At 30.9% G+C, this 22,043-nt stretch overlaps 1 protein-coding gene across 1 annotated transcript in view; it reads left to right on the top strand.

Moving 5' to 3' along the window:
- The window catches only part of LOC142322337 (carcinine transporter), a 99,158-nt gene that overhangs the window by 59,962 nt on the left and 17,153 nt on the right, over positions 1 to 22,043 (top strand). The window contains exons 4-5 of the mRNA XM_075361300.1: positions 9,723 to 9,915; positions 17,234 to 17,339. Of these exons, the coding sequence (XP_075217415.1) occupies positions 9,723 to 9,915; positions 17,234 to 17,339 (299 nt within the window). The remainder of the gene's footprint in view (positions 1 to 9,722; positions 9,916 to 17,233; positions 17,340 to 22,043) is intronic.

Genomic DNA, 22,043 nt, shown 5'->3' with positions numbered 1-22,043 from the left:
TGTATTGATAATGATATCGAGGTCTCTCGATATCGCCCTTTCCTTTTGGTTTGTTCGGTTTCGTTTTACTTTTGGCGAGTAAAATTTTGGTAATCCTTTCTTCTCGCATTCTCTCTACATCTTCTTGACATGTATTATTACGTTTTACCGCGGTATTTATCCCTTAAATATTAATTTCCTTCGTAGTAGGTCCTTTGAGCCTACTTTTTGACAGTATACTTTAGATTTCAAAAAATTAAAAATTAAAAAAATATCAGTGAGAAGAAATAAAAAAAGACAGTCATAGCATATATTGAATTTGCTATTGCTAAAGTTGTTATATAACTATATAGATACAATTGTAATTATTTTAAAAGCAATTTTAATAAAAATACTTCCAAGTATGATTAAATATGCGTTTTAACTGCTCTCATTTAAAATGTAAGTTTCAACTCAGAAATAGGATATGCCATGTTTAAAAACAATAATTTTTTTAACAGCACATCTTAAAAACAGGAATTTCAATTATTATTTTTAATTATTAATATTTGTTTAAAAATTTTGGGTGGCACTAGAAAACTTTTGATTCTCTTTTGAATATTGGGCGAGAAAGTTTGAAAATCAATGTTATAAATCATTAAAATCTTGAGTGCAATTATATAATATTAAAGTAAATAATTTAGAATATATTGTATTTGTGTTCAAATTTGGAAAGAGCGACTAAAAATAGAAAACAGAAAGATGGATTTCATAAACTAAACTTTTTCAATTTTTAATCGTAATTAAAATATAATACTTTGAAAATAAAAATAGCAATATTTATATCGCAAAACTTAACAAAAGCAGACAATTTGTTGAAGCCCATCAATTAGGTAATATTTCAACTTCTCTAATCGAGCCGGATTCGAACCTGTTAGCTTTTGTTTATAAAACCTTGACTCTATCACAGAACTACCTTGACTTTCCATTGTAATTGTTTTTTAATTCATTGTTATTTTTTTATATATATAAAAGAACTGATTATTTTTAGTTTACTCTCATTTTTTTTATTTATTTTTTATTGAAAGTAATTAAATAAGGAATTTTTATTTAGTTCTCCTAAAGGACTTAATTTTTTTTTGGTTTATTTTCTTTTTTTATCTTCTAATGTTTTTCCATTTCTTCTTTCTCTCTTTTTTCTTAGGCAGATATTAATGACTAAAAGGAGGTCGTTAAATCGCTATCTCTTTTTAATCTACCAGACGATTTAGCGTTATATTATTTTATCATCCTGTAAAGGTTTTCTAGCGCAGGTACACAATAATGACACAATAATAAAAATATTTCTTTATAAAAGTTTTTTCATAACGAAAAACTTTCCGCAAGCATGAACCACTGATAATAAATTTGTTTAATTTTCTCAGGCATACCATTGTTATTATTGCAGACTAATAATAATAATATAGACCAATAAAATAAAATGTTTATTATTACTTATTTTCGTAAATCTCATATAAAAATAAAGAGAAAAGAGGGAAATATGTTTGTTTCCTGTCAGGCAGATTTTATAATGAACTTTTTAGAGTTAGGTGGATGTCCTCATTTAATTTTCGCAAATAGTTCAGACCGAAACAGTTAATTTGACGATTTTATTATAACTTAATAATAATTTTTTTAAATAAGAAACTTAAGAAAGTTATTCTCGATTTTTGTGAATGAGTACTTTTTCGGCTAGTTTTTCAGCAGTTGGAACTAAAGGAAATCCCCCATCGTGACAAGATGTACACAAAATTAGTCTTCTTTTTCTTTTACTTTCGCGGAAAAATTCTTTCCACATCACAAATCGGCTTGTACCAATATTAAATACATCTACTTCTTTTCTTTTTTCTGTTTAGCATCCGGAACCACCGTAAGGTATTACTTCAGAGGATGAATGCGGATGGATCTACTTAGCAATACCAAACTTTATATCTCTCAGCCGTCCTAATTTTCAAACCAAATCAGTACTGAAATATCTATACGTTAAGATTTCTAATCCCTATAAAATTTAATTGTAATCAGACACTTAATCTATTTTTACAAAATTATCTACCAAGAAATGTTACGGATATTTTTTTCTTCCCATAGTATTTTGCCTGTTTTAAAGTAAAAATACAAACAATCCTTGACATGATTTTTAAAAGAATATTTACGAATTTAGACCGTTATCAATAAAGGAAAAAAGAAAGAATTAAAAAATACTTTTCATTTCCTGTTTACTTCTAATTATTAATTATGAAAAATTAAAAAACATTTAATTGGTCTAGTCAAATACAAAATAATTTTTCAGCTAAAAAACAAAACCAGATTATAACACATTTATAAAGAAGCTTGTACGTGGGAACGTAAAGATGGAAATTAGTAGAGAATGTAAAATGCCAAGTCTATTTATTTTTTTGAGGTGGAGGAACCTCATTTTCAAAGCAGTGTCGGATTCGCTAACAGGTTCCTCAAGCTGTTACAGAAAATGCGTATGTATTCCTGCGCACTACCGACTAAACCTCCACTCATGGCGACCCCACCTCCTGGGAAACCGCTAATAAAGCATTACTTCAGGAGTGAGTAAGCGCCAACACACACATTCGGTCTCCACAAGCAAACATCATCCATACCAGACCACTACACGCGCACACTGCACACCACAAATACCTAAAGAGAAAAAAATTCAGAAAAGATAGAACACCTAACAGATACTAAGACGTACCGCACACATTTATGCATTCATACAATCAAGCCAACACAAGACAAGCGCACAACAATCAAAAAAACATGGCCACAAGACATAACTTATCCACCAAAGTACACTAAAAAGTTAATTAAATTTCCACAATCATCCAGAGTAGACAAAATACACACCCACCATCTAACACAAACACACACACACACACACACACACACACACACAACTCAACTACTTACAAACTTATCACTTATCCACACGACCATAATCATCAGCCATAATCATTAAAAGCGTGAGTAACGCCCTCAGGCACCGGGTGTCCACGGCCTCACCGCACCAAAGCGATCCCCCTCATGCTCGAGAGGGCCACCAAGGCACTCAGCCGCAGACCTGTCCAACCCGGCACCCTCCGACGCCTTATTCCCTTGCAGGCCGCGCCAATGCTTGCTGTCTCCTACGAGTTTATTCTGTTTTACTAAGTTCTTCTAAAACGGTTCTATTATAATTTTCAATTAATTATAATTTATTACAATCTTATTATAATCTTATTGCAATTTATTTATTTCAATCTATTATAATTTCCAAGTCTAACCGGGATTTGAACCCGGGACTACCAAAATGTAAGGCTGAGACGCTACCACTCCGCCAGAGAGATCGATTGATAATTATTTTATAAGAATATTACTTATATACTTTATTCATACCACTTTATTCAGAATCAAGTTCTCTAAAAATTTTATTTAAAACTTTTACCCATTTAACAAGGTTTATTTTTACACCAAACTTAAAATAGTGTGTTTTTCCCCAATCTTTTGTTATTTACCCCAGAGTTCTCGAAAACTACTTAAACTACAGTTAATGGGACCTATTTTTTTGTTCAATTTTTCAGGTCAGATTTCATTTACCCCTTAAATTGGGTCCCAAGAATTACAGTCGGCTTAATTGTACCGAAGCCTCAGAAATCAGGGCGAAATCTTTCGCCAGCCGATATTCATTAACGAATCGTACTCGAACCTATGTTTACGTGAATTTTCTTCTTTATTTTCACCTCTAAAACGTGTCCTGAAAGTTTGTTACATTCTTCATGAATCACTTTGTATGAGTATATATATATATATGTATATACAGATATCTGAATGATATACATGTCGGTATATAATTGTACATATAAGTATATATATATAAAATTAAAATCACTGTGTGTGTGTGTGTGTGTGTGTGTGTGTGTGTATATATATATATATATACCAAAAATATATGTATACAGTGATTTTAATTTTTAATTTCCTATTCATTTTAATTTTAAGTACACACACGCGCGCGTGCATACACACAAATATATGTTGTAAGTAATAATATTTCTTTAAATAAATGCATTCGCTCAAAGTTTCAACGGCACCTGCATTTTGTCGTTGAATACTGTAATAAAATATAATTGATTCGTTTTGCACATCAAAGAACAAAGAAAATTCTGAAAATTTTATACTCAGGTTTGTTTCATCATAATTTTACGGGTTAAATTAATGTAAATTATAATCATTTTTTAATATTTCCTCCCAGAATCGATATATAAAATTATAAAAATAATGATGATCAAATTTATTTTTATTAAAATTAGCTAACTCGTTAAAATACCCAAATGAAAAACTTATTCAAAAATAACAACAATAAGCGTATAATAATATAATATCAGAAAATTTAGATTGTAATTTATTAATTCATTTTTTACGCTTACTTGCAAAATTTAATTTTTTTTATTTAATGAAGCAAGAATGACTTTCTCGGAATTTTTAGTATTTCTTAGTTTTATTTTGCATAAACTTCCTGATTTATCGACTGACCTTAATATTTTTACATTATGTGCATACATATAAAAATAAAACCCGTTTAATAATAAATATTTAATAATTTTTCAGAACTGATATTTATTTTATAATACTATCTTAGTATGAATCAAGAACACCGTAACAGGTGTTTTATTGAATGAATAAACCTGTTTTTTATATCTTTTAAATTGTGTCAATCATATGTAAAAATTAGATTTTAAACTATTGTACAATTTTTTTTAAATATTGTACATTTTATTTTCTAATAAATACAAATACATTTTATTATGTAATATTTTTTATTATTTTTGTAATGCATGAGATTCGCGAGAATATGACGCACGAGCAAGCAAGCCAATAAAATATCTAATGCTATTAAATTAATTTATAAAGAATATTTCTGGCTTATATTTTATCAACTTTAACGGCCTTAATTTTTTAATAAATTAAATTAGAGAAAAAAAAATTGGTAAATGTAACTCCTGACGTAAAATATAGAGAATCGTATACATTTCTCATGTAATCGCTGATGAAGTGTCAATCAGCTTTCAGGATGATAATTGTCCAAATCTCTCTAAATTACTATTACTGTTCAACTTAGTTGTACTTACGATTTTGATAGGTTCCATTATTATCAAATAAGAAGTTGTTTTTTTCACTTCAGTTGAAGTGGTATGGAATAATTCAATGGAAATTATTTTTAATTATGATTTAGATAATTTTAATGTATGCTTTGGGTTTAAATGATTTCCAGGTACAATAATTTAATCGAATAATTAGAATATCTTTATAGTAATTTTTAAAGTATGATCATTACAAACAGCGCGCGAGTAGAAAAGTGAAACTCATTGAATGATTTTTTTAATTAATTTTATTAATAATTTCAATTAATAAAATATTTCATTCATCGATAATTACCTTCCATACACCGTTAATTTGAAGTAGTAATAAAATAATTTAAAAAATGAGTGAACCGGTTTTATTAAATTCATATTATTTATTTTATTATTATTATTTATTTTATTTTATTCACTGCTTTATTAATATATTTTTTGCATTTTTAAAAAGTAATGAAATAACAATTTTTTTCTTTAAATAATCTCTAAACACATTAAAAAAATAAATCTAAATAATATATATAAACCATAATATTTTTAAAAAAATTATCGGATAAATGGTCACAGTGGATGAAACTTATAGATAAAGTTTTAATGAAGTAAAAGGTAAGGGAGATTACAGATTGTTTAATGGTTTAGATCATTCAGTAACATTATTCAAAACATTACTACGTAACATTACTTATTTTTGTTTTATTTCCTGTTTAACCTCCGGGGCCACTGTTAGGTATTGCTTCAGAGGATGAGATAAATTATTTGTAGCGTGTGTGAAAATGCCATACCTGACCGGGATTCGAACCCGGCACATAACATTACATTAACGTAACATAAACATTGCTACATAACACTTCAATAACATTACTGTAATTTATTCCATAAAATTCTAAAATAAATTTTGCAATAAAAAAATAAAACAAAATCATTATATAATTACATTTTTAACATTGACAGAGTAATAAATTTTTTAAATAATACGCACATGTTATTAACGAACACAAAAAAAAATTGTCCAGAAATAAAATAAAGAATGTTTAAGTATTAAAGATACTTTAATAATAAAATAACTGAAAATGAAAGTTAAAGATAATTTTCACAGCTCACACGATCGAATGACCTCAATCACGACATTCGACTGCACATATTACAATGATGTTTTCACTGATGTTTTGTTAACACAATAATATTTTGCTCGTAAAAATATAAAAAAAACCTCCACAAGAAATCCACCGACCATGAAATGTCAAGGCACCTATTATTCATTCTCCCTTCTAAATTATTCACATAGATTTTAAAACATTTATTATCAACACTACCAAATGCATGAGGTAGGCAATAATACTGCAACACATTTAAGCGCGTATGCGTACAGACAATACAATTTCCCCCCCCCCCCCCGTAACCCACCGAGTTGGTTCAGTGGTGAACGCGTCTTCCCAAATCAGCTGATTTGGAAGTCGAGAGTTCCAGCGTTCAAGTCCTAGTAAATTCAGTTATTTTAACACGGATTTGAATACAAGATCGTGGATACCGGTGGTTGAGTTTCAATTAACCAGACATATCAGAAGTGGTCGAACTGAGACTGTACAAGGTTCCACTTCATTTACACTCGTACATATCATCCTCTAAAGTATTATCTGAAAGGTAATTACCAAAGGCTGAACAGGAAAAAGAAAAAAGTACTAGTTTTTCACATTTAGAATATGCTATGACGTGTAGCTGCCTCACTGTCATATCACCCCAAAGGTTGCAATAAAAGGATACAAAAGGGCAATAAATATTGTTTTTACAACAACAACAAAAATTGTACATTTATTGATTAATAAATTAACACTGAATTTACTTTTGTCAAGTGTACAAAATTTAAAAAATAAAATACACCGAAATATTAAAAAAGTTGTAATACGTTTCTGGTATTGGTTATTTATTATTATATGGTGAAAAAATAACGTTATATGAAAAAAGTTACCTAATTTTTTTTTTTTTAAGGTGGGGGTTATTTATTATGAAATTTTAAAGAACGTTTTAAAATTCGTTAATTGTTAAATGCCTTTTTCTAAAAATCATTATTTTTTTCCTGCTCCTCCGCCACCAAATCATTTTCCAAGAATTTTTTTTTCTACTCTTACTATGTCAAATGAGAGAAACTCCATTAAAAAATACCTGCATTGAAAAATGTGCAACCAATAAAAAGTTACCTAAGATTTCTTTTTTTGGAGTAGAAAGATGAATTCTGCTGAATTTTTTTTGTAATATTATTATTAAGAGTTTAAATTATAACTTTTATTTAAATTTAAAAGTTAAATAAACCAAAAAAGTTTTTTTTAATTAAAAAAAATTACTATTTTTAAATTTTGATCGCCTTCCCCCCCACCTCCAATATTGCCCCAAAGTATTTTTTTGGATCACTTGCTCTACTACTATGCCTAAGAAGACATCAACAAGACAAAATTTAGTTAAAAAATATATAATAAATAAAAAGATAACTTTTTCGATTTTTGAAGAAAGGGGAATTTTGGGGCCAAGTTTTTTTTTTGATTGGTAAGAAACATGTTTGCATGTACTGTTGAACTTAATATAAAGTGGGGTATGTTCTCAAAATTTGAAAAAATTTACTCCCACATACTCTCTACCCCACCCCCTGGAGACATTGACCCTAAAATTTTACCAACAAATTGTCCCAAATACACGAGTTACTGTTCAAAATCGGTTTGATCATACCAGTCAAAAGTTATTACGCTTAATATGCGTAATAACAGTCAAAAGTTCAAGCACGCTTATACATACACATACATATTCATACATATTTAGAAACATTACCCCCGGTTTTTGTTTTTTGGGGTCCCTGGATCATGAAATGCAAAAACTCCAAAACAACCATACCCCATTTATTGACTGAGTATCATACTTTACTTCTTGTAGTACAAATCTGATCTATGAGCCAGGAAAGTAAAACTTATATCATAAAGAAAGGGTAACAGCTGATAGTCAAGATTTCTTTAATTTTTTAAACAAGATTCATATCTATAGTAATTTTATCTATTTTAAATACAATCCTTGTAAAATTTTCTATAAAATGTATCCTAACTGAGAAACTACTAATGAGCTATATTTTAGCCACAAGTGAAAGAGCTTCACAGTTTTACCTGAATAATTTATTTTTAAATGAGATCTAACTTAAAATTTATTTCTTGTCAAGATAAAAAAATACTACATGGTCATTATAATCAGTTCACAACTTTTTTTAACAAAAGTAAACTTTCATTAAAAGATTACATTTGAGTCAATCAGATACCAGTGAATCTAAGTACAAGGTCTTCACTAACTAAAAAAAGAATCACCATTCCTTTTATGGTACTCTTAGTTGGGAGTATAATGAAATACATAAGAAGATGAAAAATTTATGGTATAAGTCAATTATTAATTTTAATAATGTTTGATTATTGTTGAGCAGTAACAGTATTTTTTTTTTTTTTTAATAATGGTTTGATTTCCATCTTTTAAATAATTTTTTTCTTAATTTTTATTTTTTTTTAAACGTTTTTGAATATTTATTGTATGCTTCTGCTGTATCTTAAATAAATTAAAAATAATTATTTAGATATATTAATCACAGTATCTTAATAAATACTCAGTAATATCTCCAACATACAATTTAGGATAGGAGAAAAACCTCCTGCGACAAAAAAAAAATTAATTAATGGATTAACTTATTTTAAGAAGTTCATAATAACCAAACACAATTTAAAATGTGTAAAAATGTTTACAGTTCCATAAAACTACACTTCAAGAATTTATATTTTAATGTATTAAAATTATTGTGTTTTTCTCCTGTAAAATTTTATCTTTAACAAATTGTAGCTATCACCTGCCAAGTGACAAATATATATATACATGATTATATATTCTACATACTACCAACAATAACTAAATTCTAAAAACCACTTATAACTCTTGTTAAATAATTCTATGAAGAGTAGATATTGAAAACAAAATTAAAAATTGGATCATTTAACCAATTTTAAAAATTGTATATATTTTTATAATTATTTATAGAGCAGAATAAATAAGGAAAATAGATGCAGAGAAAGGCTTTCTTAAAAATAAAGAACAATAGAAAGTGACATTGTAACAACTTCACCTAAAGGAGCAATACAACTTCATGGAAAATGGATATAAATTTGAAGTGGCACTTCAAGGGAGTGTGTATGACAAAATATTTAAAAAACTTATCTGAGGAAATATTGGAAATTTTTATGATCAACTACTTTAATCCATTTGCAAAATAAAATAAATTGTATAATGTGTTGTAGTAGATCACCTAAGGACCTTCATTCAAGAAAATATCCTGTGAATATATTTTTTCATACTTATTTATTTGTCAAAGTTATATTTTGAGTATGAAATATTAAATCTCTGACTTGTTTTACATTTTTGTTCAGATCTCAATCATCTCTAAGTAAAACATAATAATACATAACTATCAAATCCAAGTTATATCTGGAAATTAAAAAATTATTTTAATAGATTTTAATAGGTAATTTTTTCTAAGCATACATTTATATTTTAAATTAACATAACTTAATTTTATTCTGTTTTTTTTAGTTTTGGAATACGTTGGACCAAAATGGCGTACATTTGTAGCTAACATGAGTATAGCCATATTCTTTACAGCTGCCGCAAGTATTCTTCCTTGGATTGCATATTGGTTAGCTGACTGGGGAAAATTATGTATTGTTACTTCTGCTCCTCTGATTCTTGCATTATTTGCACCTATTTTCATTCCAGAGAGTGCTAGGTAAGATTTAAAATAAGTTTTATTAATTTACTGAAATTTTATTAATTATTTACAATTAGGGACTTTGATAAAATTTGAAATATGCCTTATTTAAGATATTCATTACAATTGAAATTTTTCGTCGGAATTGCCTTTCACCAAAGTTACCTCATTCCTTGTAAGTTATACAGTAGCCTCACCAAAAAATTTGTAATTCAGCATTTTTATTATTGATAAAGAAATTCATCACATATCAGACTGCTATTTTAAAACTACCGTATTTCTGTGATGATATCTCCCTCTTCTATTCATACTAGAGATCAGTCAAATAATTGAACATAGTACTAAGCAATTTTAAGAATAATTTTTAAGTCAATGAATTTTTGTTTCATGTTCCCAAATTAAGATAAAAACAAACCAGTCATGGTTTTAAAACTTGGCATTAATACTTCTTATAAAATAGTATTTTTATTGACACCTGCTAATTGGAAGATTTAAACAAATTTTATTTGGAATTATCTCACAATGTTGTATCTGTTTACTACAGTTTCAGAGGGATTTTTTTTTTTTTAAAAAGATGTAATTTAATATGAAATTAAATCAGTAAATATCATGCGAAGTAGTTTTATAACTACATATGATCACAGCCAAGAGACTATCCTGACCTCGTAGAGGAAGATATCCTCCCATAGGGGATGCCACCAAATGCCACAAGCAACATTCCCATCAGTATCCTACTAACTAACATAAACTCCAAACAAAACACATCTAGCCAAGTCTCAAACAAGACTGAATAACTTTCTAAGAATGAAGAAACTACCTACCCAAAAAAGAGAAAAATGAGTACGACACACAACAAATCATAAAGCGCAACACAAAAATACTAACACATTAAAATTAAAATAACGTAACATAATCAACATAACATAATCAAACAAATCTATAATCAAGTAGAAACAAAAACAGCAACAGTTTAACAAACCATAAAGCAAAATAACAATAAAACCAAGTATAAACACAAAGAAGGAAAGTCCAAGCGGAACATCACACCCCTTCAGCGATACTTTCTTTTGCCAAATGTGTAATAAAACTTTCTACAATCAACCATTCGGCCCAGCTTTTCCAGTTAACACAGTTATCAAGTGTCGACCCTATAACATCAAGCCGACAGATGGTCCCCATGCGCATTAAGTCATACTAGCACATTCATATATCACATGATAAACATATACAATAATTCGCATTGCAGACGCATACCAGGCCGAATTTCTGTAGCCTGTCTCGAAAAGCGCGATGCCCAGAATGAAACATACTTAATCGGATGTACCCAAGAGAGTCCCACAAATCAACAACATTAGGGAAAAGATTATACATATAACGCCCACACTGTGTCTCATCCCATCTGTCCTGCCATAGGGCGACACCTTGCTTTTCCATCTCCTTTTTTTCTCCGAAGTCAATTCACCTGACTTCTAGAAACATAAACATGCCTCTCAGACGCGATCAAGTCTATCGGTTTCTCGCCTGCGATCACCAAGATCGCCTCCCGGGAAATTGTACAGTAACACTCGTTACCGTTAGCAATATAAGGCGTTCAGCTCGTAACAAAATAGCTTTTAAATTTTAGTCTATCCGCCCAAACAGGCGCTGCATACAGTATAATTGCCTCTCAGACGCCCTTATACAAGATACCCATAGTTTTAAAATTAAGACCCCAATCAGGATTGACCACATGCCGAATTCCGAAGAAGACATTACAGGCATTCCCCGCGACGTATTGAAGGTGTTTCTTAAACTGCAATTTCTCATCAAGAAACACCCCGAGATACTTTTGAACTTGAACATATCTAATACGTTAGCCTGACATCGATACACGGACTCACCGTCTCAGAACCAAACGGCCTTTGAGGAACATCATCGTGGTCTTCTCCGGGCTAAATGTCATCTTATTTTGACGACCCCAGCTCTAGTTTCTACATAGTAGCTCGAGTATCCTGCATGCTTGAATGACTCGGAATTCAAACCCCCTCTGCGAACCTTCTTCTACTAGCAGGAGCCCATCATCAGCATAAGCCATGATGCAACATCCGCTGGGCAACCTCAGCCGCAGATGTGAATCAAACTCCACCACCCACAATAAGGAACCCAACACACTGCCCTGCAGATAACCGTTGGATAGTATTTTCCCCTTCATGGCTGCCCTCGCGGAGCAGCACATCACGATGACTGAAGTAACTTTACATAACCTGCAACTCACTCACAGTACAATCTCTCTTCTCTAACTGGTATACAGCAGAAGCCACCGTAGGTTATTAAATGCCCCAGAAATGTCCAGGAAAATTCCCAGGATATATTCCTCCCGACTAGCTACCACACTGGTGTGGTTACCACAAATATCACACCAAGTATGGCGTCCTCAGTACCCTTTCCGGAACGAAACCCGTACTGATCATCTATTAGTAAACCGCACGAGATCAACCTCTCATTTATGTGAATGTACAGAACCTTTTCAATGACCTTACCAATAACAGTAACAGGCAGTAACATCAAGGGCCTATATGACGAACTGACCGAACATATGATCCCGCCAAAGTGGCGGGGTCATTGTCGCCACCTTTAAACAATAATTTCACAACCCCCTTCTTCAAACACAACGATAAGTACCCTCCAAACAAGAATTTATTTAAAACCCGTGTGATAATTCTCACACTTACCCCTACTGAGCGAACAAGGAGCTCCGCTGTTATCTCAATAAAAGCCAGCCAGGAGCCTTAACTCTACCTAGACTACAGATATCTTGACGCACCTCGGCCTCTGTAATCTCCAAGGAGACTGCACGCCCACGAAACTGAGAAACCTCACGCCTCACCCACTGATGGTATGCGGTCTCACCTACTTCATTATCATCAGGCAGCAAATCATCAAGTAGTCTGTGCAAAATTTCAGACATGTCTGAATCACACCGAGCTGGGTCGAGAGAGCGGACAGAAGAACGTCCTTTCGTCGTTTGTGTCTCAAGACCCTATACCCAACCCCCAGGGATCCTTGTTCCCTTGCTCATGCACAAAGGAAAGTCTGGAATCCCTCTTCGCTATCCGAACTTTGTGAAAATATCAAGATCCATGATCTCGCCAACAAGGACCACCCGCCGTTCTGGATCATCCTTACACTGAGATGCTCCCGGTTGCTACACCTCCCCCCCCCGTTCCTAGCTCTAATGGGCTTTAATGGGAGTCGTCTTTCGTCCTCTAACTTTTTGCATCTCATAGTAATAATAATCCAGGGCTCGTTGGGATGCCACCGTTGTAAATACCTCGGTAGACATTTACATTGGTGACTTTAAACTCAACTTTTGCCTTCGCTGCAGACCTTACCAAGACATCTTGAATGTCCTACATCGTTGCCCTCTAAACTAGCAAACAGAGTTCGCGGAAGCACGAACCGCGCCTAGTTCTACACTTTATAGAATCAGTTTCGTATAAATGTCTCATAATATTCGAGACAAAGTGAATAAATAACATACCACTAAAATGTTGTTCGCAACAATGAAATTTATTCCTAGTTCCCTTATTGAACTCTACTTTAGTTCATACCCCTGACTTGGTTTCATTTATGGATTCCGGTCTGGCCTACCAGGGAGAGCCAAGCAGACGTCCTTGTTTCATAACAATCAATTCCCTGCTCCACCATGGAGCGAGCCTCTCTCGACCGGAATTACCAAGTACTGAACACTCGGCGGCGTCAACAAAAGCCGCCGACAAACCTTCTGCCAAGTCTTCCAAGTCCAGAACATCCAGACTCAGATATAAAAACACGAAGTCTGGCCGAAAGAAAATCAACAAATTTTTTCCAGTCCACATGCCTGTGCAGGAAACGACTCTGCTTAACCGGAACGTTACATCGGTAGCGTTCACCCAATCCACCAGCAATCTCACACAGTCAACTGATGATCGCTTGAGCTATCGTCAGCCACCTTCCAGTTACAAACATTTGCAGGAATAAACCTTCCAATGGTAAGGTCGATGTTCGTTCCACCAAAAATACGAACTTGCTACATACAGATCCAAGTTCTGAACATCCATATGGACAACAACATGATGATCATTAGAGAGCTGTCAAATGAAGACATAGTCAATTTCCCTACTGCACAGTACAGCAGACATGCTATCAAAACCAAAATAAAATCTCTTCCAACGTGAAAAACCTGGCAATTCATTGGACACAACATACAGATTCTGCAACACCCCTTATGTATGGCGACATCGCCAAGTTCAATCTGTACAATGTAAGCACCCTGTGCATTTAATTGCCCAATTTTAACCATTTAATATATTGAACTGTAATACATTGCGACAGCCCTCTGATAACAAGCACAATCCTTACTATTCACAGTGTGCTTATGGTCCTTCTGAAGGCATCTGCAGTTAATACAAGTCAGGCCCTTCAACTACTTACGACACTCCTCTCATTTGTGTCCTTCATCCCCACAGTGGGACCACACTACCACCAGATGTTTACACAGTTAAGCTGTGTGTCCAAACTGGCAGCACTTGAAACAACGTTGAACATCTACATACTCATTGATCTTACATGAAGAAAAGTCAATAAAAAACCTGCCCTCTGATACAAAGCCTTTAAATAGTTCAAGACGCAGCTTGAAGACACCATGGTAACGCTCTGCCTCATGCCTGCCCGTTTTGAATAACAGTTGACAATCAGCCTTGAAGGCCACCTCAGCCATCTGAGTATTCTGCTCCCTTATGAGAGTCATTAACTCCTCCTCAGATAGACACCAATCAGTATCACACAAGATGACCTTAGGGGGTCTCTTCCTTTTAGGGGCAACTTTCTTGTTGGGTTTTACCATCCTCAAGAGTGTCAGAAATAATTTTAATTGACTCTTAGTCATTGGCAACAACTAGTCCCTTCTCTATTTCATGTATATTTCAAATTCTCATACTCGACCTCTTCTGTCAAACCTACCTGAAATTCGTCCTACATTTCCTTGCTAGATTTTGCCGATACTCCTTCCTTTAAATTAACGAAAACAACCTCATGCTGCCAAGAAACCAAGAAGCGTTAGTAAATTCATAAGTCTTAAATATTACTTTGCCATTTTCTGAAGTGATTTATCTCACACCATCAATAACTACTGCAACCATACAGACAGCTTAATAGATAGCAGTTAAGTAAAGTTGGATATATTTTGTGTACCATCATCAAATTTAGAACACAGAAATATATCATTTTTAGAAAAAAATAAGCTTATTTTACTTTCCTTATAAAATTATTTTTAGAATATGGAAACTAAACACTAATTTCAGCCAAATAAAAATTCAGTAAAAGAAACTAACGTGAGATTAATGTTATAACATGATGAAATAAAATTAAACTTTTATATTCTAATAAATTTAATACAACATACTTTCTAAACATCTTAATCTAATTCTTTCCACAGTGTTATGGCAGACAGCAATAGTCTTAACAACGAATCAAATAAACTTTTATCACATACTAAATTAGTCTTTTACACTTTAACAGGAATTAACTACAGTAGTCCAACACATCTGCAATATAGTTCTGAAAAGATCTTCTGGAAGAAAATTTCTAAGTTCTTATAAGTATTAACAAATTCATTGTTTTATAAAACTAAGTCAGAGTAGTTTCTTTATTTAAAGAAGCTAATTTCAATTAAAGCTTTAATACCAACTATGATTTAGAAGTTAAATAGCATGTAAAATTTTATTGATAAGATAAATTTGCATCAATGAACAGTTATCATCAATAATCAAATTACCATTAGTAAATAAATTAACATCAATAAACAGTTTCTTATGAATTTGTAAATTATTAATTTCACATTTGAAGCTAATAAAATTGTTTAATTTGACATTTAAATAATAACTACATTAACATTAACTATTTATTAATGTTTTAGTTATAAATTATTTGAAATAGATATATTTTTATGAAGAACAAGAAAAATAAAACAAAATTTTCACCTTATAATAAAATCAAATGAAACTATATAAAATATAAATTAAGAAATCACATAAAACTAACAGAATAAAAATAAAAAAAGTAAACATTAAAATCCAACTTATTTGTTTCATTCAAAAAAATCTGATGTGGACACCACATGACTTCCTTGTATGCCTATTAAATTACATATATTTTTTATTACATTTTTTTCATATTTTGTTTTATTATCAAAAATTATTATTTATTTTAATTTTTTTACAATCGGAGGTTAATAATTATTAATAAATCAATATATTTAAATTAAAAAAAGATAAGGAAAGAAGTCGGATTCGAACTGATTTGCCTTCCCCTTGTAAGATCCATATATTTCATTAATTAAAATTTTATTGGGCTATAACTCTAGAACCTATGAAAATAAGTACCACTTATGAAATATTGTTGAAAAGTTCTCAATGAGGGCTTATTACTGCAGTTAACAAAAAGTCCAAAATCCAAAATTTTGGGATTTTGGGCTTTTTTGGACACTTTTGATCTAGTCGATTGCAATCAAAAGAAAAGGTGCACAACTAGATCTTACAACAGTTGTAAATCCAAAATTTCAACATTCTACGGCTAATTGTTTTTGAGTTCTCAAAAGATACATATCTCGCAACTTACACAGATGTCACACCGAAACTAGTCAAAATGGATTCATTGATGGTCAAAATGGATATTTCCGTTGAAATCTGAAAACCGAAATTTTTTGTGATTATAGTCTTGTACTTCATACCACACACGAAAGTAAAAATGATTAATGAGTTGAAAATTGTAATTTTTCTTTTACATTTTTTTTTTCTATGTTAGACTTTTATCAAATCTGTATTAAATCTATTTTTTATATATCCATTTTAAAAAATAAAATAAATTTTATATTTACTTTTAAATAAAGTATATTATTTGTCAGTCCTTCATTATATCGCATTGAGCTTTTTAATATAATAATCTTAAATAAATTTTTATGAATGATAGATTATTAAAAAGAAATGCATGTTTCTCAGGATATAATCCTGAGAAAATAAAGTTACACATAGTAATACATTAAGGAAAAATGATAGAAATATTTCAAATAAATATGAATTTTATATATATTGAAAATTATTGGTAATAAGTTATAATACAAGAACAGAAAACAGGCAGCAAAATCAAATTAACCGAAATATTAGTGGTCATTCCAAGTTTTTTAAAAACCATCCATTATTAAACACAATAATTTCAGCAAACTCTGGTAAAGTATGGTTTTTTAAATTACTATAACTTTAGCATTTTTTTCTGCAGTCAGAAATGGACTTTTACAACAGTATTTTTTACTTTTTTCTAGGTGGTTGGTATCACAAGGAAAAATAGACAAAGCAATGAGAATAATGAAAAAGTTTGAGAAGTTTAATGGAACACATGTTGATCAAAAGATATATGATGATTTCTCAGTAAGTAACTTTTATTAATAAAAAATTATCATAATTTACTACTTATTAAATAATATTGCTGTTAATTTATAAATAATTTATCACTTAGAAAACTAGTTTGATCCGTACAACTCCCAACTGTTTGCAAAGCCCTGGCAGCTACAGTGGGCTGAGTGAAAACGCTACTTCTTTTCTCTTAGACTCATTCATTATCAAGAAATATTTTAGTTGATACATCATTAATTTGATAATAAATACTAATTATTTTGAACACTAAGAAATATACAAACATAAATTTCCATTATATTGAATGAATTTACAGAATTCAAATACAAAAAAAAAATTTTACCACATTCTAACTATGAGAGTAGTTCAAAAAGTAATGAGACTGATTTTCACAAGAGAAATATAAAGTGCGGAAAATGGCAGTCCTGTATACATACAAGTATAGTGCATACAATGAAAATAAAAGCTTGTGTCAGAGAAGGTCAAGACTGCATTACTGTCGAATCTGAAAACATCTACACCAATCTAATAGGACAGCAGTAATAATAGTTGTAATTTTTTTATTTATGCATGTTTAATCTATTACTGATTTCATGTTTTATTAGTTAAATTCATTATTACATAATTAGTTTTAATAATTCAATAAATAAAACAAGAATTGTAAAAACAAGAATTTTAATTTAGGTGTAATTTTAAACTAAAAAAATCTTAACTAGTGCTTGAATTATATTGCATCCATAATTACACTGAATCAGATGTATAAATATTATTGCACAATTCTTTTTTGTACAGTTGTTTTCATTGTTGACTGTACTATTATTGTTTTTATTATTATTAACGCTTACTTGAAATTTGCATTATATATCCAATTCCTGTGCAAGTTCACCATCTTCTCTGTCATCATTGGAACAGACCCTTTCACTACCACTGTCTAGATCAGTGTTACTCAACCTGGTGGTCACAGTGGTGTGAAAGGGGGTCCATAAAATTACCCTACAACTTTACATGTAATAATGAAATCATTTTGTGAGAAAAAAATAATTTATTATGAATATTTTACTTACATTAATAAGTACATGTGTAAAAAAAAATTAATTAATAACGTGGTTGCATTTGTTTTTCATTTAAGAGTTTCTCTGTATATGGATCTATGTTAGAAACACACAAAAGCAAATTGTTTTCAAGTGATAATAGAGAATTCCTATATTTAGATTTTAGTGTAATCATAGACGAAAAACCACCCTTTTCACAAACTTAAGATGTGGCAAAAAGGATTATTACTTTCAATGCTTCTGTGACTAAATTTCCATATTACTTCGACAAGCAAGCCAAAACCTATCTAAATCTTCAGATGTGAATTGTAGTTGTAATATTTTATCAGCAGACATGAACTGGTCATGAATCTCAACTGGTAACTTAGCAGCTGCAAAATCGTTTTGACTAAATGGATTCAGTATCCATCTCTTCAAGAAATCATTTTTATCTTCTGGGAAATACTCCACCAACTAAATTTTTAGCTCACACAAATACATCTTCATATTATCCAAACTGTTGTGAATAATAGTGTCTTCTTCATCCAAATTTTTCTCAGAGTAATTTGGAGTGAGTGGAAACATCAAAAAGTGTTGAATGAGCACGACTGTGATTTAGGTTTAAGAAGATCCTGCTTATCTTTTCAAAGTTTCTGAACTTGTGATCTTGAAATCCCACAGCAGTTCTTTCTTCACATTTTTAAATGCGCAATGTTTGTCATCTAATTTTCCTAACTTTATAGATTCTTTCTAAATAAAATTGTATACATTATTAACTATTTCAAGAGTTTGACTATGGAGCTTTTTATTTTCTTCATAAACAAGTACAAAAAATATTAAATTTATTTTAAATTTGTTCAGGGCTCCCTTCCACCAACCTTCTGCTCATTATCCACCCACCATTCACCCACATCCAATGATTTTTAGTCATTGACTGGCAATGATTGTTTGCGTTAAGTGTTTCGGGTAAATACCTACCATGTAAAAAACATCAATCAACATTACGCGATTCAGTTTTATGTCCATTTAAAAAAAAATTAGCTTCTGAAACATACAAAATGTTGAAAGAGGCATTTAATGAAAAGTGTGTGTCATGTACATGTTTTCATTCGCATGCCGCATTTTTGGCCGGACGAGATAGCATGGAAGAAGGGCAAGAGAAGCTCATCCTGCATGTCAGTTAACGACCTTAGGGTGAAGACAGCGAGCATTATAATTCGAGATGATCATCAAATTGGTGTACAGCAGTTGGGGAACTGCTACACATTTCAAAAAGCAGCGCACCAATATTCTGAATGAGCGGATGCATATGAAATACATTTACATATAGTTGGATTCCACAGATCTTAACACCTACCAAATGGAGTACCACATATATATCTGTGAAGAATGGTTGGCCTGCTACAAGAAGGAAAGCACTTTTTGCTAATGTGGTAATTTTTGACAAATCTTGGATATTCTATTATGACCCTGAGAGGAAACAACAAAGCTGTCGTTGGAAGTTAACTTCTTCACTACCTCTGAAAAACAGTGAAAGCTACATGCAGCTCAAGTAAAATCATGATCATCTTTTTTGATCATAAATACTCATTTACCGATGTTAGGTACCTATAGATATTCTGTAAATGTATAAATGTTCTTAGGTACATCAATGTACTGAAGACCATGCTGACTTGCTTCAGAAAAAACATCCTGGAAAAAAGCTGAAGAACTGCTGTTGCACCACAATAATGCACATTCCCTTGTTGCTCAGGTAGTCTGTGAAGTTTTGAATATGAAAAAAATTTAAACACTTCCTTACCTACCATACAGTCCAGATCTAGATCAATGTGACTTCTGCTTGTTCCCGGGTGAAAAAGGATCTGAAAGGATGAAAATTTGAAATAAATCTAGAATTAGTAAAAGCCACAGAGGTGAAATCCAAAATGCTTTCTAAAGATGGTCTGAATTTTGTACTTGAAAAGTGGATCAAATGATGGAATCAGTTTTTTGCACTGAGGGAGACTGTTTTGAAAAGGAACTTGTAACTGTAGATTCAGAATAATGCTTATTCAAACTACAGGTGCTGCCTCATTACTTTTTGGACTGCCCTCATGCTTGTCTTTGTAACTCAAAACCTCTGGTATCAGCTTTAACTGAAACTGCAATAGAAAACAGCAGATTAAATATTACTGAGGAAGAGGCAAGAGTAAATGAAAATGATATAAGTTTAAAATAAATGTTAAGTGAATTTGGTTTATTTTGATTTTACTGTATGAGTTTCAGTTGTGTATTTTTTATATTATTACTAGATTTCATTGCACTTGATATTTTTTTTTTCACAATTGTAACATATACAATAAAAAGTTAACCTACACACTATGTAATGCTTACACTATTTTATTGTACGCTTAATTTAAATAATTATGTTGAATATAACTGCATTATAAAATATTAACACATATTTTTAATTAATCATGACTGATATATATTGGATGAATTAAAATATTAAACTATTTTATTTTTAAAAATCAATCAATGCAGATCGTTATTAGATTTAATAATAATGCCAATAGGAAACAAATATTATAATAAAAAACTTGTTTAACACTTCAACAATGAAAAATATACTACTATGTATCAGTACGATGTTAAAAAACAGTTTAACTAATTGTCTTAGCAGCAGAATGTAATTATTTACAAAATTAATTTTTTTCATTCAACTTTTTTCTCCGTGTTTAGTAGTTCTGTGAAGACCACATCTTCATGGACACTTAACTAAAATAATAAAAACTAAATGTAAGTTGAGTATTTCCAACTTATATTTAAAGTCATATTCAAATTATGCCGCCAATAACAACAGTTTTATTATGTCACAGATTGTAATAGTAGCAGAACTGCTCATTTTATTTCAGTGACTGAAATGGTAAACGTACCATCCAGAAAATTCTTTCTTTCATTTTTGGGTTATTGTTATTCTTATATCAATATATAATCATTTTATATATAAAAAATATCTTTAATGAATTATAGTAAAACTAAAATAAACAAAACATCTTGCTTGCTTTCATTATATATTTTTCATATATTATAGTTGATGAAATTGTAGTATTACAGGAAATAATTGAATTTATATCAAGAAAATTACTTTGATAATAAGATAAAATTACATTTTTATAGTACTGTAAAGGGTATGACAAATAGCATTTACAATCATTACTGAACCATTTTACATAATATTTATGTATTAGATGGTTTTTTAAAGTGTTTATTAAAGTTTACACACTGCATTATAAGGGTGTCTCAAAAAAATGTATACACAGTTTGAGTGATTATAACTTCAGTTTTATTCACATAAAATTAATATTTAAATTGCAAAAGAATCGACAAAAAATGTATAACTTTTCCTCCTACAGCAGATGTTCAAAATTATTACCACTCTGATCAATACACTGCTGTAAAGGTGGGATATTGATTCATAAACTTCAACAAACATCTCATTTAGTGTTGTGGCGCATTCTTGCTCAATTGTGGCCTTTAATTCTTCCAGTGTCGTTGGTTTTCTGGTGTAGACTTTATCTTTAAGGTATCCCCACAAGAAAAAGTCCAGTGGCATCAGGTCTGGGTTACGGGCAGGGTATTCTATGGGACCTCTTTATCCAAGCCATCTTTTTGGAAGATTCTCATCAAGATATGCTCTTACATCACG

Source organism: Lycorma delicatula, chromosome 3 (genome assembly GCF_047948215.1).
Source record: "Lycorma delicatula isolate Av1 chromosome 3, ASM4794821v1, whole genome shotgun sequence".
Taxonomy (NCBI): Eukaryota; Metazoa; Arthropoda; class Insecta; order Hemiptera; family Fulgoridae; genus Lycorma; species Lycorma delicatula.
This window is presented reverse-complemented; position numbering and strand designations above follow the sequence as displayed.